Here is a 13,707-nt window from a genome sequence, read left to right on the forward strand (position 1 = left end):
GAGACCAAACCTGTGCAGCTCCAAGCGGCAGCACGGCTCCCGTCCACAGCCAGACGAAACACCACCCGAGCCCCTGCGGCTGGCTCTGCGGCCACCCCCACACAGGGGTCCCTGCCAGGGGCCCCGCGCTGCCCAGGCACGGGGACACGGCCCAGGCTGGCAGGAAGCCCCAGCTCTTTGGCAAGAGACACGGAGCCAGGCAGGGATCTCAGCTTGGTCTCTGGTTGGGTCGTGTCCCCTTATCAAGTATTTTCACTGTGAAATGAGACGCCTCAGAAGATCCCACAGGAGCAGAGGAGTGTCCCTGTCCCAGTGAGGCCCCTGCAGACAGGAGAGAAAATCAGGGGTGAAGTTTGCTCCGACTGCTGCCCTCCCACACCTTCCAGTGAACGGCCTGAGAAGTTCCCCAACCGCCCCCCCAGATGCTGTCCCACACCGTAAGCTTGGCAGGGGGGAGGCAGCTTGGGCAGGGGTGCGGGTCCCCTCCTGGCCTGGCCCAGGACACCAAGCTGGAGCCAGCTGGGCCCAAAACCAGAAGGTTCCTGCCCCGCAATCAGCTGCCCATCGCAGCACTCCATTGGTGCCCACAGCTTCCCGGCTGTTATCAGGGTGACATTTCTGGGCTGCGGGTGCCAGCGCCAGCCCTCCGCTTTGAGGAACCGCTGCAATCAGGCAACGTAACCCATTTCTCACTTGCATTTGGCTGCCAGGAAGAGAACAGGGGACTGTATAATCGCTCTCCTCGGGATTAGATCATGAATCAAAGCCCTGCTCAGCTCCCTGCTCCAGCGAGCCCTGCCAGGAATTGTCTGTTCTGATCCCGGTGCTCAGGGCAGGATCACGGAGGGGCCAGGACAGGTCCAAATGCAGGCGGCCCCCGCAGATGGGGGATGCACAGCTCGGGCTGCAAGGCATGGGTGCCCGTCCCGGGAAGGGTCAGAGCAGAGGAGGGCTCTGCAGAGACCCAGGGCTCGTTTCATGGTTGGCTTCAGCACCCAGTGCCTGCGGGAGCTCCCAGCCTCCTCCTGCCATGTTCCTCCTTGCCCCAGTGCACATGAGTTCAGGGAGGAGGAGATGTCACCCAAACCTCAGTTGCGGCTTTGACCCCAGGCAGATAACTTCTCTAACTCTGGGCTAAGGAAATCCTCAGATGTAATGCATGTGCAAGTTTATCCCAACATATAAATTTATCAAACTGAAACAACTCTTGCTCCAAACTAGCCGTGTTAAATAAAAAACCTCCCGGCGTTTTCCCTTCCCCAACCAGCAGGATCCAAGTGTGCATGGCCTGATAGTGCCTTATCTCAGCACCAGCCCCCCCAAGCTCTGCCTCGCCCTGGCCAGCGAGCCCTAATCACCGTGGCCAGATGTGGCAATGACCTCAGAGCAGCCACAGGCCGGAGGCAGGGGCCCACGCCAGCCCCCTCCCCCCGCAGAAATGCCACCTTCTCTGGTGGGCCCCTCCATGGGGCTGCATGGCCAGGCTTGAAAGTGCCTCTGGGTGCTGCAGCCTGAACCGTTCTGTGATGGTATGCCTGGAAGCACAGAGAGGTTTGGGTTTGGATTTTTAAACCCTATAATGCCAAAACCCCCATGAGAAGGGATCAGCCCCACTACAGCGATGGGGCGGGCAGTCACCTGCCGCAGGCATCGCCAGGCAGCACAGCGAAGGCAGAGAAGCGGCAGGCGAGCGAGCCGCCCAGACGGGTTTCAGCCGTACTCTGGCATGAACACAGGCCTCCCCTGCCCTTCGCTTTGCTCCGGGAGCGCCTGCAGCTCTCACGCTGTGTCTGAAGCACCAGGAAGAGGGGTGACTGCTCCCGTTCACGGGAATATCATGGTTGGAGGCTGCCACGCTTTCTCCCTCTGAGCAGTCTAATTACATCTCCTTTGTTTAAACCCAGCACCCAAGGGCTTCCACACCAGAGCAGCATCACGCAGCACCTCTGGGCTGGCTCTGGTGTCCCAATCCCATGATTACATCATCAAATGCTATGAAGCACTGAATAAAGAGAAGGAAGCCAGTTTCAGAGGACAATTAAAAGGCATTGTTTTACCTGCTGGCAGGAGCTTACATCACCATCCCCCGGAGAGGGAACAGCCAGGGAGCATTTGCTCCCTCCAGGGCGGCAGCACCAGCCAGCAGCAGCTCTTCCAGCCCCAGGACCTGTCCCACGGCCCTGGGCAATTGCTGCCAGACAGCAGCATCTGCAAGCACCTCGCTGATCCTGCAGCCTTGCTGTAGTGCCTGGCACAGGGAGTTGGTCCTGCAAGGACCTCGCAGGCATGGCTGGATGCTACCTTTCATAACCAGCTGAGAGGGTGCGGGAAAAGGAATTTTACACCATGTCCATTCTCGAAGGGGGGGGGGAACATACTCTTCCTGCTCCTCTCACTAAGTAAGCAACTAAGTAGGAAGCTGAAAAAAGAGCAGTGAATCGCTGCCAGGAGCGCCTTGGAAAGAAAAAGGATGGTTTTAGGCTTATCTAATGTCACATCAGCCACTTCCTAAGGAGGAAGCAAATTTAATTAAGAACACAGACTCACTCAAGGACAGTCAGGTTACATACAGCACATACAGCTCGGAACACAATGCTGAGAAGTCGGCATCACGTCTACAGAGAGCAAGAAATACAAACATCCTGGGCCTGGCTGCTAAAGGCTCGTTATTCAGGATCAAACGCAGATGCCATCAGGCACAGAACAGCCAGCACAGAAACACGGCTCACTGCAGGGGTACAAAAGCAGCAAGAGGGGAGGGCACAGCAACCAGAGAGGGAAGGAGTCAATGTGAGTGGCATGAAGAGGGACGAAAAGGCAGCTCTCAGACATTGAAACAAGCCCAGGGCAGACACTGGTAGAGGATGATTCCTACACAGAGACTTTTCTGGCTGCAAACACAGAGAGAGGACCCCTGTCCAACCAGTGAGCCCCAGGTTGAGCAGAGCAAGCCGCTTGCGGGGACATGCATGCTGCCTCTGCTGGAACACACTGCAGGGCTCCCAGCACATGGTATGGCACAGTCTGCACCAGCCTTTGCTTCTGCAAACATGGCTGGCAGCGGCCACGGGGAGCTGGGCTTGCTCAGCTACCGTCAGACGTTCCCCAGCGAGACAGCATATAGGGGCACCAAGACAGCTCTTTGTGTCCTTCCCCGAGGGCTGCCATGTCCATCCTCTGCCCCCAAACCTCACAGCTCAGGTGGGGACTCAGCCCAGGCTGTCAGAACAGGCACCTGAGAGCAGGGCACGTGAAACCAGCCTGGGCTGCCCCCAGGCTGCTGCGGCACCGGCGGGAGTGGGGCAGATGCGCTCACTGCAGGCTGCGCCATCCCATTCACTCACGTAAGTCATCTCAATGCTTGTACGGATGATGGTCTCCAGAAAGGATCAGAGACCACGTTAGCCCAGCGTGTCAGTGGCTCAGCACTAGCGCCGCCGGTGACCTTCTCCAGCAGAGAAGTGCTGGCACACGGGAATTCCTCCGCAGCACTGCTGTCACTGGCACAGAAAGGAACCCTGGTCACCAGCCTTCAGCCACAGCTCCAGAGCAACATGCCCAGATCAAGCCAGCACATCCCGCTGAGTTCAGGTCAATGGTCTCCTGCTACCAAAAGGAAATTTCTAAATTTCACAGCCTCACAAACTCAGCCTGTACTCCAGCATCTTGTCTACACTGAAAGTTACCTACTGTTGACAACGGCTGTCAGCAGCACTGCAGCTGGACGAATGCCACGTCGTTCTCCAAGGGCAGGGCAGGCAGGACAAGCTGTTCAACACCAGTTGGGGACAGAGGGCTAAAGTGTGCCGGGGAGCAGGCACCGTCTGCTCTGCTGGATCCTGAGAACGACCACAGTGGGTCTGATCAAAGGTCGCTCCGGCGCAGCACCGCACCTCTGCCTGCAACAAGCACTGAATGCTCAGGCAAAGAGTGGGAAAGGCAAGTGTGTCCTTCCCTGGCACAGTTGTCCAGCTTCCCCTGGTCAGCGATTAAGGATTTACTGGGTCAAAGACTGTACCTGGGTCGTGGTTTCTGACAAACTGGGTACTTCATTATCAGCACTGAGAATCTGAAGACTCAGTCATACCCTCTACCAGCCACTGTTGTACGGAGCTCACACCACCACCTCTGCAACAAACCCCTTAGCTTTCAGTGGGCTGTACATGGAAAATGAAAGTAAATGTTGCCCGGAAGACAGGCAGTAAGGGCCAACACAGTCTGTAGCTCTGGCATGTGAAAAAAAGCACTTGTGCTGCCTGCTTCTCACTCGGGTGGGGTGGCTCAGCAGGCCCACCTTCTCCCCAGCACGCTGCTGTGCTCATCTGGTGCAGGAAGGAAACGCAGCTGAAGGGCAAGAATCTGGTACACTGCTGGTTTGTTTCTGACAGAAAAATAGAGATAGACAAAACCACTGAGGCTGCTCTATAAATACATCTCATTTTAATTACTTCAAATTAGTTCCTTGGCATCCACCCCCACCCCACTGCACAGCCTGCTTTGCAGCAAGCACATATCATTCTGCCATTGAGGTCTTCTACACCACAGCAGCGACAGCGAGTTCCTTGTGCTTGCTTTCATCCTGCCTGGCAACGCAGTGGGGACTGCAGAGCCCAAGCGCACAGCTGGCAGGAGGGAAGGAGGTGCCTTCGAGGCCAAGCTCGACCAGCCAGCTGAAGAGACCGCTCTGTGGCCTTCACAGGAACGGGGATCAGCAACAGGAGCAGTCCCTTTCTTTCACTTCTGGGTGGTCCCTCTCAGAACTGCCTAGAGCAGCTTTAGCCTCTCAAACACAATCAACAGGGAGAAAAGACAGACAGAGGATCTCTGAATATTTCTAAGAAGCCATGTCTTTGGAAGGCTTCGCAGATTCTCCTTGCCCCAAGAAATCCCGAGTATGCAGCTGCTTGCAGTCACGGCTTGAAACCAGGCCAGAAGAGCGAACCTTCACAGCGAGAACTGCTTCAGCAGCCAGGGAAGAGTGGAAGGGAAGGGCTCCTATCAGAAGAACTTGACGCCTCGGCCATCATCCAGCGTGATAATTTCAGCCTTGTGCTCTTGCTGCAAGGCTTGCAGGGCACGGAGCAGCATAGTCTCATCCAAGTCATGGAACTCTAGGGAGGGCCAGAGATCCGCATCAACAGGGGGAGCGGGGAAAAAAAATCACATCAGGAAACAATCAGGCTTACAAAGTCCAGGGACTGGTGGCAGTGAAGCAGAGGGCTCTGAAGAGCACCTTTCAGACTCCAGCGCCATAACACTATGGCAAATCCAGAGTCACGGCTACACTGACAGACTCATCACTACATTGCTGCATCAGGAACAAAGCCTGAAGGTCAACAGACAGAAGGGAATGAGTCACAGCAGTCTCAAAAGCAGCGCAGAAGCTAGGCGTAAAACCAAAACACCCTGCACCTCACGCCAGATAAAGAGCTGGGCACTAGGGAGGCTTGTGGGACGGGGCGAGGTTTAAAATGCAAACAGTGATAACAAAGGAAGATATCCATGCAAAGTGGTAAAAAAGCCTTCAGAGCAGCATTTGCTAGTGGTGATGGGTGTGAGCTTGCGTAAGCAACTTTAAAATACTTAATCTACAGAACTATAATTTGACAATCAACTATTTATGCGCACAAATCACGCGTGCTCTGAAAACCTGCACCGCAACATGACACACGACATTACCTTCATTCTCTGTATCATCTCCACTGGCTAACTCATACAGTGTGAACACAGAGTTGGTCAAGCCGTTCTTCGACACCTGGAAACATAAAAGCAATATAGCAAACGTCACTCGTGTGATTTAATATCCTTGGCGTGGTCTCTCGTACATCTCAGTGAAAGCAAAATGGAACACGGATAGCACTTGATGAGCAAAAACACCATGGAAACACTCTGGGGCACTGGAGAGTCAAGAAATGATGCCTAAAGAAACTAAGATGGTTCCTTTCCCTGACCCTCTGCTCTTTCTGTCCATGTGTTTTGCAATAAAGACTCGTGCCATACGAAGGCAACGCAGCAACGTCCTCACTATGGAACAGCCAACTGCAGTGGGAGCGGACGGCTGCAGCCGCTGCTCAAACTGCATCTTACAGCAAGTAAAAAGCTGTTAACGTCTCTATGTTTCTCTGCAACAGAGAGAAATGGAAGAAGAAAGGTAAAAGCAGTGAGGAAGCAAGAGAAAAATATTACAGTGGTCTTTTTCACAAATCGCAGCCAATACCACCTGTCCTCCCGGACACAGAAGGCCTGGTCTGTGGGATGAGACAGCTTCTACATTCTCACCCACTGATAGATGAGCTTTCCCCATTCTTCTGGTCTCCTCCACATGATCAGAAAACTGGTTTTGTTCTTATCTAACCATTCCAGGTTCCCTAAAATCAACAGGGAAAAGGTATTTAATCAGAGCACAAGCCTACAGTAACGATCAAACCCGCAGATTTCATGACACGTGCTAGACGTTACGCCCCCAGGTAGCTTCAGGTACCTGCCTCTCCCCACCACATGACTGCTCGCGCCAACTTCCTAAATATCTCTACACGTAGAGAAATTACTTTCTCTTTTGAGCCCCCTCTTCCTCCTGCAGCTTTATCCACCCCTGGAAAGGCGGCGGTTTGGCTCCCACGCACGGGCGATGCTGTGGAGCTGTGGGCAGGGAAGGCCCACGGGACCCTGCCCGGGCGGAGGCACAGCCCACACCCGCGGGCTGGGCAAGCGGCGGGCCCGGCTCCCGGCAGCGGGACGGAGCCTGCCCAGCGGCTACTGCCCTTCCTGCCCTGCTAGCTACAGGTCAGGCACCGGCCGCAGGTGGGACGGATAGACAGACAGACGGCACCCACCGTTCTTGCGGAGCTCCTCCAGCACCACCTGGATGGACTCCAGCGGGAGCTTCCCTGGGCGGGCGTTAAGGAGGCGCTCACCGACCAGGGGAGAGAGGGAGGGGACGGGGCGGCAGGCGGGGGCCCAGAGGCGCGGGGGCCGGGCCCCAAAGGATACGCTGCAGGCGGCGGTTGGCGAAGAGCGGGCTGTCCTGGGCCTCCCGCACCGTCATGGCGGGCAGCCGGTGCCGCTGGCTGTAGGCGAGCGCCAGCGCGCACCAGGCCGAGAGCTGCTTCTGCCGCGTCTCGCCGTTGGGCTGCAGCCTGCGGGGCTCCGCTCAGCGGCCGGGCCGGGGCCGGGCGGCTCCGTGGAGGGACCCGGCACCCCCGGCCCGGCCCAACCCCAGCCGCGGCCCGGCCCCACTCCCCCGAGTCCCGCCCGCCCCGCCCCGCTCCCAGTGCCCCCGGCCCCGGCCCCGGCCTCAGCCCCGCTCCCGCTCCCCCGGTGCCGGTGCCGTCCCGCGCTCACGTGAAGAAGGGCGGGAAGCTGTACTGCCAGGGCCACGCGAAGCTCATCGCCGCCGACGGAACCGCCGCCTTCGCCTTCCGGCCCGCCCCGCCCCGCTTCCGGCCCGCCCCCACGCAGTCCCGCCCCCGCGGAGCCCCGCCCTGACACAGCTCCACCGCCCCGCGACCCCGCCCCGCCCCCCGCGGAGCCCCGCCCCCCGCGGAGCCCCGCCCCCGCGGAGCCCCGCCCCCCGCGGAGCCCCGCCCCCCGCGGAGCCCCGCCCCCCGCGGAGCCCCGCCCCCCGCGGAGCCCCGCCCCCCGCCAGCACGGGGGCGGTGCGATCCGGCGCTCCGCCCCTGCCCGTGCCCGGCGCCGCGCCGCGCGTGAGCTCCGCCGAGCGCTGCCCACTGCCGCCGAGGCCGTGGCGGGGCGGCGCTGGCGGCGGGAGCGGGCCCGAGCCCGGGCACCGCGGCGGGAACGAGCAGCGAAAGAACCAGCGCCACGCGTGGGGGAAGAAGCGTTTAATCCCCAGGCGCGGGGCCGGCGGTTGAGCGGGGTGGGGGGCGCCGCCCGCGGCACAGCGGGAACCGTCCGCCCCGGCAGCGTGTGCCGGTAACCCCGGGAGCTCCCCCGGGGCGGCCCGCCCCGGGGCTGCTCGGGCGGCCGGCTGCCTGCCCGCTTTCTGCCTGCCGCAGGCAGCAGGGCGGGGTGGCCAGCGAGCGGCCGCGGGTGCCGGGGCAGCGGCGCTAGGGCTGGGCCTTGCCGTCCTTGCTGCGCCAGATGACCAGGGTGACCAGGAAGGGGATGAGGCAGATGGGGGCGATGATCATGGCCAGCAGCACGTCCTCGGGCGGGTCGAAGTAGACCTGGTGCTCCAGGGTGCAGTTGTGGAAGTAGTGGTGGTGGCTCTGGAAGATGTACTGCTCCGCCAGCGCGTTGGGGTAGCCGTAGTGCAGGTGGTCGGCCCCGCCCTCCAGGCAGGCCTGTAGCAAGCTGTAGGGCCTGGGGAGAGAGCCGCGGGGTGCTGGCAGGGGACGTGCCGTGGCATGGGGTGGCTGCGGGACACCAGGGGCACGGACCCCCTGGGTGGCTCCGAACCCCCCCTGGCCCAGCAGCACCCCTCCAGACTGCCCAGGGCTTGCCATGCGCCCCGCTGCCTGCACCAGCCAGCCCCATGCAGGGAGGAGCTGCTGGCGGGGAAGGTGGCCCCGGGTCCCTCAGGCTGGGAGCTGATGGCCTGTCGGCATGGCCCGGGGGCTCTGCCCCCATCGAACACTTTTCGCCGTCTTGGGAGCTGCTCCACTCGTGTGGCCATGGGGACAGAGGGGCCACAGGAAATGCCCCCACCAAAGGGTCCCCATGGCGGCTTCCCCAGGCAGGGACGGCCCCGGAGCTGGTCAGAGCCCCTGCTCCCCTGCAGCGCTGCCTGGGAGGGCTCTCTGGCCGTCTCACCGCCCCGTACCTGCTGATGACTTTCCACTCGCACAGCTCCGACGCTGTCACGTTCCTCATCAGGTCGACAAAGAACTCCCAGCACTTCTGCGTGATGTTGGTGTATGTCTCCTCTGCAGGGGCAAGGCACTGAGCACAGGCAGCGCCCCCCTGCCAGAGCCCGTCCCTGCCTGCAGCTGCCGGTGGGTGACAGCTGGCACCCGGACCCATGCCCAGGCCGGTGGCGGGGAATGCAGGCACGGTGGAGGGCCGGACCCTGCAGCAGCCCGGAGGCAATGCCCGGGAGCATAGCAGGAGGGCAGGCTGCTGCCAGCTGCCCCCACTGTCACCATTGCCGAGGAGGGCTCTGTGGCACAGCCTGGCTATTTTGGGGATGGACAGAGAACGCGTGGCTAGGGGAAAGTGGGGGGTCACCCTGTGGTGCAGAGCCAGCCCCGGCCAGGGCACTGTCAGCCCTGTGGCACTGCCAGGCTCTCGCCGAGCCCCAGCACTCACCCACGAGCTGCGCCGTCCAGTTGAACACGGCCACAGGAGGGCTTGTCCCGGCATCCTGGCCAAAGCCCTCTGCTTCGGCGCCCACGTGGCAGAACCCGGTCCCCAGGAGTGCTGCGGAGGAGAGGGGACAGGGTCAGCGGTGGACGGGTGCTGGCAGGGCCCTGTGCACGGGAGCTGCCCCAGCAGAGGCTAGGTCTGTAGGAGCGAAATGGTTTCGGGTGTCCCTCAGGGCCCGCTGGAGTTGGTGGTCATGGCACGGGGAACTGTGCTGCTCGGAGCCTGGCACACACTGGGGCCAGGGTGTCCAGCCCCCTGTATGGGCAGGGGCTGTGGGGAGGGGGCCAGCCAGCCTGCAGGCGGATGCCCAAGGGCTCGGAGGGGCTGTGTAGGGACTGTGGGTCCTGGGCCATGGGTCACAGCACAGGGGCGAGCCATGCCCCCCACCCGTGGGGACCCAGCGCAGGGGCCGCCCCATCGCCCTGGGTGGCTGCATTGCAGCCGGACAGGGCTGGGGCAGGAAGAGGAAGCGCTGGCCTCAGCGCGGCACTGCCGGAGAGCTCCTCAACCAGCCATCTGCCCCACACCCAGCACAGCCTACCGTGGGCGTGGGGCATGTGCCTCCTCCGCCCTGCCAGCCGCTTGTCCGCCACCTGGCCAACCCGAGCCCCACGGCCCGAGGAGACCGCCCTGCCCACCTTCCGCCCTCCGCCGAGGGCTCAGGGGGCAGTGATTCCGGTCGCATGGTGAACCACACCAGTGGGCCCTGCCCGGGCAGCTCATGTGGAGCTCCAGCATGGCCACGCACCGGCCATGGGGTGCTCCCGGGCTGGCACAGTGGCTGTGGCAAGGGCAGTCCACCCTATCCTGGTCCCTGTCCCTGACGGCCCCGTCCAGCCCCTCTCTGTCCCAGCCCGGGGCTTCGCAGGGCTCCCCAGCTGTTCCCCTGGGTCACTTGCAAAAAGATCAGGGATGAGCGTGGTGGGGGATGCCCCACAGTGCCCAGTGCCTGCCTGCCACCAGCCCCTGCCCATGCAGGCAACGGCCACCCCAGCCACCCTCGGCACTTCCAGGCTGGCCCTGTGCCGGGGTGGGCGGTGGGCTGGGCTGAGCCAAGACCCCGGCCCCGGGCCCCACACACGGGAGGGTGGCCGCATGCGGGGTGGTGCGAGGCGTGGAGCCTCCTGCCGCCGGCAGCCACAGCCCCGGGGCTGCCCCCCGCGCACTTACCCCAGAGCAGCAGGAGCCCTCGGGAGAGCTGGCCGGAGCCCGTCTGCACGCGTGGTGCCATCCTGCAAAAGCCTGCCGGCTAACGACCGGGACAAGTATTTCAATGGAAATAACAGGAAGCAACTCCTTTCCTCTGACAGGAGCAGTTTGACTACAGGAGACGTGTGAAAAATGAGATTGCTCAGCACTGCTTTAAAGCGGCTCTCTCGGTGGGACCCCGCCGCTGCGCAGCGCAGTGCCAGCCCCCACGGGCATCGCTCCCGTGCCCCAGCACCCGGGCAGCCCGCGCCTCACCCGGCGGCTCAGAGGCTCCGCTCCCCGCGCAGCACGTCCAGTTTTACGAGGCCGCTATTTGTTTACTTGTGTATTTCTCTTTAATCCTGTCTGGGCTGGGTTGTGAAATCCCTTGTCTCCTGCGTGGAGGGCAGGCAGCCCGGCAGCCGGGGGGAGTGGACGGGAAGCATAATGTCCCCGGACAGGCGCTGCCGCCCAGGCGTGGGGGTGGTGGTGGGACCCATGGCCCGAATACCGCGGCTTCTGGCTCACCCCGGCACCTGCCCCATGGCCAGCATCGCTGGGGCAGCCCCGGCCCCTGCCTGCAGCTGGGGAGGGAAGGGTGGTGGCACGACCCGCCTGTGGGTGCAAGGCCAACACAGGCAGGGAGGTGGGGAGAGCACAGAGACTTGGCCGATGTTGCCAGTCCTCAGCCCCAATGCCTTCCTCCTGCTCCACCCAACCAGGCGCCCGCCCAGCTCTGCTGGAGCCCCTCGCTCCTGGCACAGCTCCTGCCTGCAGGGCCCGCGCCCCCCGCAGAGCAGCACCGCCGAGGCCGACCCCAGCCCTGTGGGTCTGCAGCGTTCCCACCCGAGGACCGGGCTAAGACCGGGTGAGCTCATGTCACCTCTGGCCTGGGGCAGAGTGTGAGCCCAAAGCTTCCCCTTTAACAGCCCACCCACGGGATGCGCAGAGGGTGAATCGGAGCGGGACGAAGTGCAGCTCGGAAGGACCCTCCCTGCGGCGGAAAGACAATCTCGCCAGGCTTCACGCTCCCCGGCAAACGTCCTGGCAGAGCCGCCCGACCTTCCCCAGGCTGCGGCAGGCACTGCTCCAGGGCACCGCGGGACCTTTTGCGGGCGAGCGGCCACATCTGGAAGCCATCAGGCTCTGGCGCTCTGGGGGCTGCAGGGTTGGAGCCCCCTGGTCCTGCTCTTTGTTGGAGCCGCTGGAGCCTCCGGCCAGGCGGCAGGAGCCTCTGCCAGGGAGACACCCAATGATCTCAGCGTGGCCCTGGGACCCGGATGGCCGCTCCCCTCCTGGGGCGTCTGGAGGGGACGGGAAGGGATGGGACAGGACGGTGGCTGCCAGCCAAGGCCTGGGGCTTCCCCCGCCCAGCCTGGCATCCCCGGTGCTCCCTGCCATCCCCCACCCCGGGGTGCTGAGGAAGGGGCTCGGCCTATGCAGGGTCAGGGCCCCGGCGTCCGGGACCCTTCTCCCAATGCTCCCCCCTGGGGCAGATGCAGGCATCCGGAGCCTTGGGCCCAGCCTCCCCCCGTGCCATGGGACCCGCTCCATCCCCAGGGATGCCCAGACCCCTGTCCCTTCTCTGCCCTGTCCCCCTCACCCTCAGCCCACTTGTCCCACTCGTTAGTTCCCAGGGCTGGGAGGGAAGGGGGCTGTTGCCAGCCCCTCGCAGTCGTGGGGGCAGGCAGGGGCTGGGCAGCTGCCCACTGGGGTTTGAGCCCCTTTCCGGGCTCTGCTGAGTGTGAAGGCGGCTGCAAGGGGCACAAGGCAGCCAAGCCCCACGGCTGCAGCCACGGCCATCCCAGGGGACAGCCCACTCAGCCCAGGGGGCTCGGCCCCCGTGCAGTTGATGAAGTATTCAGCATGGACCTGCATGAAGAAGGTGTCGAGGACAGCGCCGGGCCAGGGGCAGGACAGCAGCTGGGCCAGCAGCTGGGTGCAGCCAGAGAGCTCGCTGTAGGTGCTGCGGAGGGGGTGGCATGAGGCCAGCCTGCCGGTACGGGCACACGTCTACCGCGGCAGCCCCGCAAAGGCCCCGGTCTGAGCATGCATTCAGCACCACTGGGGCTGACGCTGACCCACCTGCTGATCTGGTCCCAGCGGCAGCGGCTGCCCTCGGGGGTGACCATGAGGGTGGCATGGAAGGGGGCCCAGCAGTAGAGGGAGATCCAGTCCCGGTAGGTGTCCTGGCAGCGGGCCGGCCCCCCCAGCACCTCCGGCAGTCCTGCAGAGCACCAACCAAACCCTAGGATGCCGCCCTGCCCCCAGCTCTCCCCCTGAGCCCGGTTTTGGGGAGGCTGTTTGGAGTCACCCCTGGGGAACGCCTCCAGCTCTGCCCAGTGTGGGCCAGGTGCCCCGTTTGCCACGCAGGAGTTCAACGCGCAGTCCAGGGAGTCCCACGCTGGGGCTGTCGGGGCGGCCTGTGGCTGCAGGGGCCCCACGGGCTCAGCCAAGCTGGGACCTGGGCTCTTGTGAGCCCCAGCCCGGGTCACACGGGGCCCACCAAGGTCTGTGGGTGGATGGGGAGGACAGCTAGGATCGCAGGAGGGCAGCTCTACTCACCTTCCTCATCCAGGTACAGGTAGTGACCTGGAAGGACAGACGGTGCTGTTGGTGCTGACAGGAGCAGCGGGACCGTGCGAGGGCAGGGCCCCATCCCCTGGGGTGTGGACACCGCCTCCAGCAGCAGCAGAGCCTGCAGCCACAGCGATGCTGCAGCAGCCGGCGTCAGAGCTGCGCTGGGATGATGGCACCAGGGTCTTACCTTTGTCCTCGAGGTCCCCGTACTCGGTGTCCCCACGCCCTGCAGCAAGGAGACACAGGGTGCCAGGGCTGCACAACCAGGGACAACCCCAGTGCCCAGCCGGCTTTGGGGCACGAGCCGGGGTGGTCCCAGTACAGCAGAGACCCCTCCTCCTCCCAGGCCGAGCTGAGCACAGCAGAGGTGACTGGGCCAAGGGGAGGGAAGGGGAGCAGGAGGCTCCTGGCTCTGCCTTGGCCTTTGCAACCAGGGCAGAGCAGTTTCAGAGCAAACACCAACCCTGTCGGCAGGGAAGCGTGCAGCAAACCCTGCCCAGAGCATCCTCCGAGGGGAGGCTGGGGGGGCGAGGGGAGCTGCCACCCAGCAAGGATGTGTTGGGACGGAGGGGAGAAACGGGCCAGGGACCCTGTGGGGACTCGCTGCCTACCAGA

General features: G+C 63.0%; 2 protein-coding genes across 2 annotated transcripts; both read right to left on the reverse strand.

Moving 5' to 3' along the window:
- Positions 1-4,421: 4,421 nt before the first annotated feature.
- On the reverse strand, positions 4,422-7,388 carry VPS25 (vacuolar protein sorting 25 homolog). Its single transcript, XM_059830538.1, has 6 exons — positions 7,342-7,388; positions 6,991-7,136; positions 6,834-6,887; positions 6,280-6,368; positions 5,680-5,755; positions 4,422-5,111 (listed from the first exon to the last, which is right to left on the reverse strand). Exons 1-6 carry the CDS (start codon positions 7,386-7,388, stop codon positions 4,999-5,001), a joined length of 525 nt encoding a protein of 174 aa, XP_059686521.1. The 3' UTR covers positions 4,422-4,998.
- Positions 7,389-8,048: 660 nt separating this feature from the next.
- RAMP2 (receptor activity modifying protein 2) lies at positions 8,049-10,592 on the reverse strand. The gene is made up of 4 exons (XM_059830537.1): positions 10,495-10,592; positions 9,268-9,378; positions 8,783-8,885; positions 8,049-8,322 (listed from the first exon to the last, which is right to left on the reverse strand). Exons 1-4 carry the CDS (start codon positions 10,553-10,555, stop codon positions 8,067-8,069), a joined length of 531 nt encoding a protein of 176 aa, XP_059686520.1. The 5' UTR covers positions 10,556-10,592; the 3' UTR covers positions 8,049-8,066.
- Between the last annotated feature and the right edge of the window lie 3,115 nt (positions 10,593-13,707).

This window comes from Gavia stellata, chromosome 28 (genome assembly GCF_030936135.1).
Source record: "Gavia stellata isolate bGavSte3 chromosome 28, bGavSte3.hap2, whole genome shotgun sequence".
In the NCBI taxonomy this organism is placed as follows: Eukaryota; Metazoa; Chordata; class Aves; order Gaviiformes; family Gaviidae; genus Gavia; species Gavia stellata.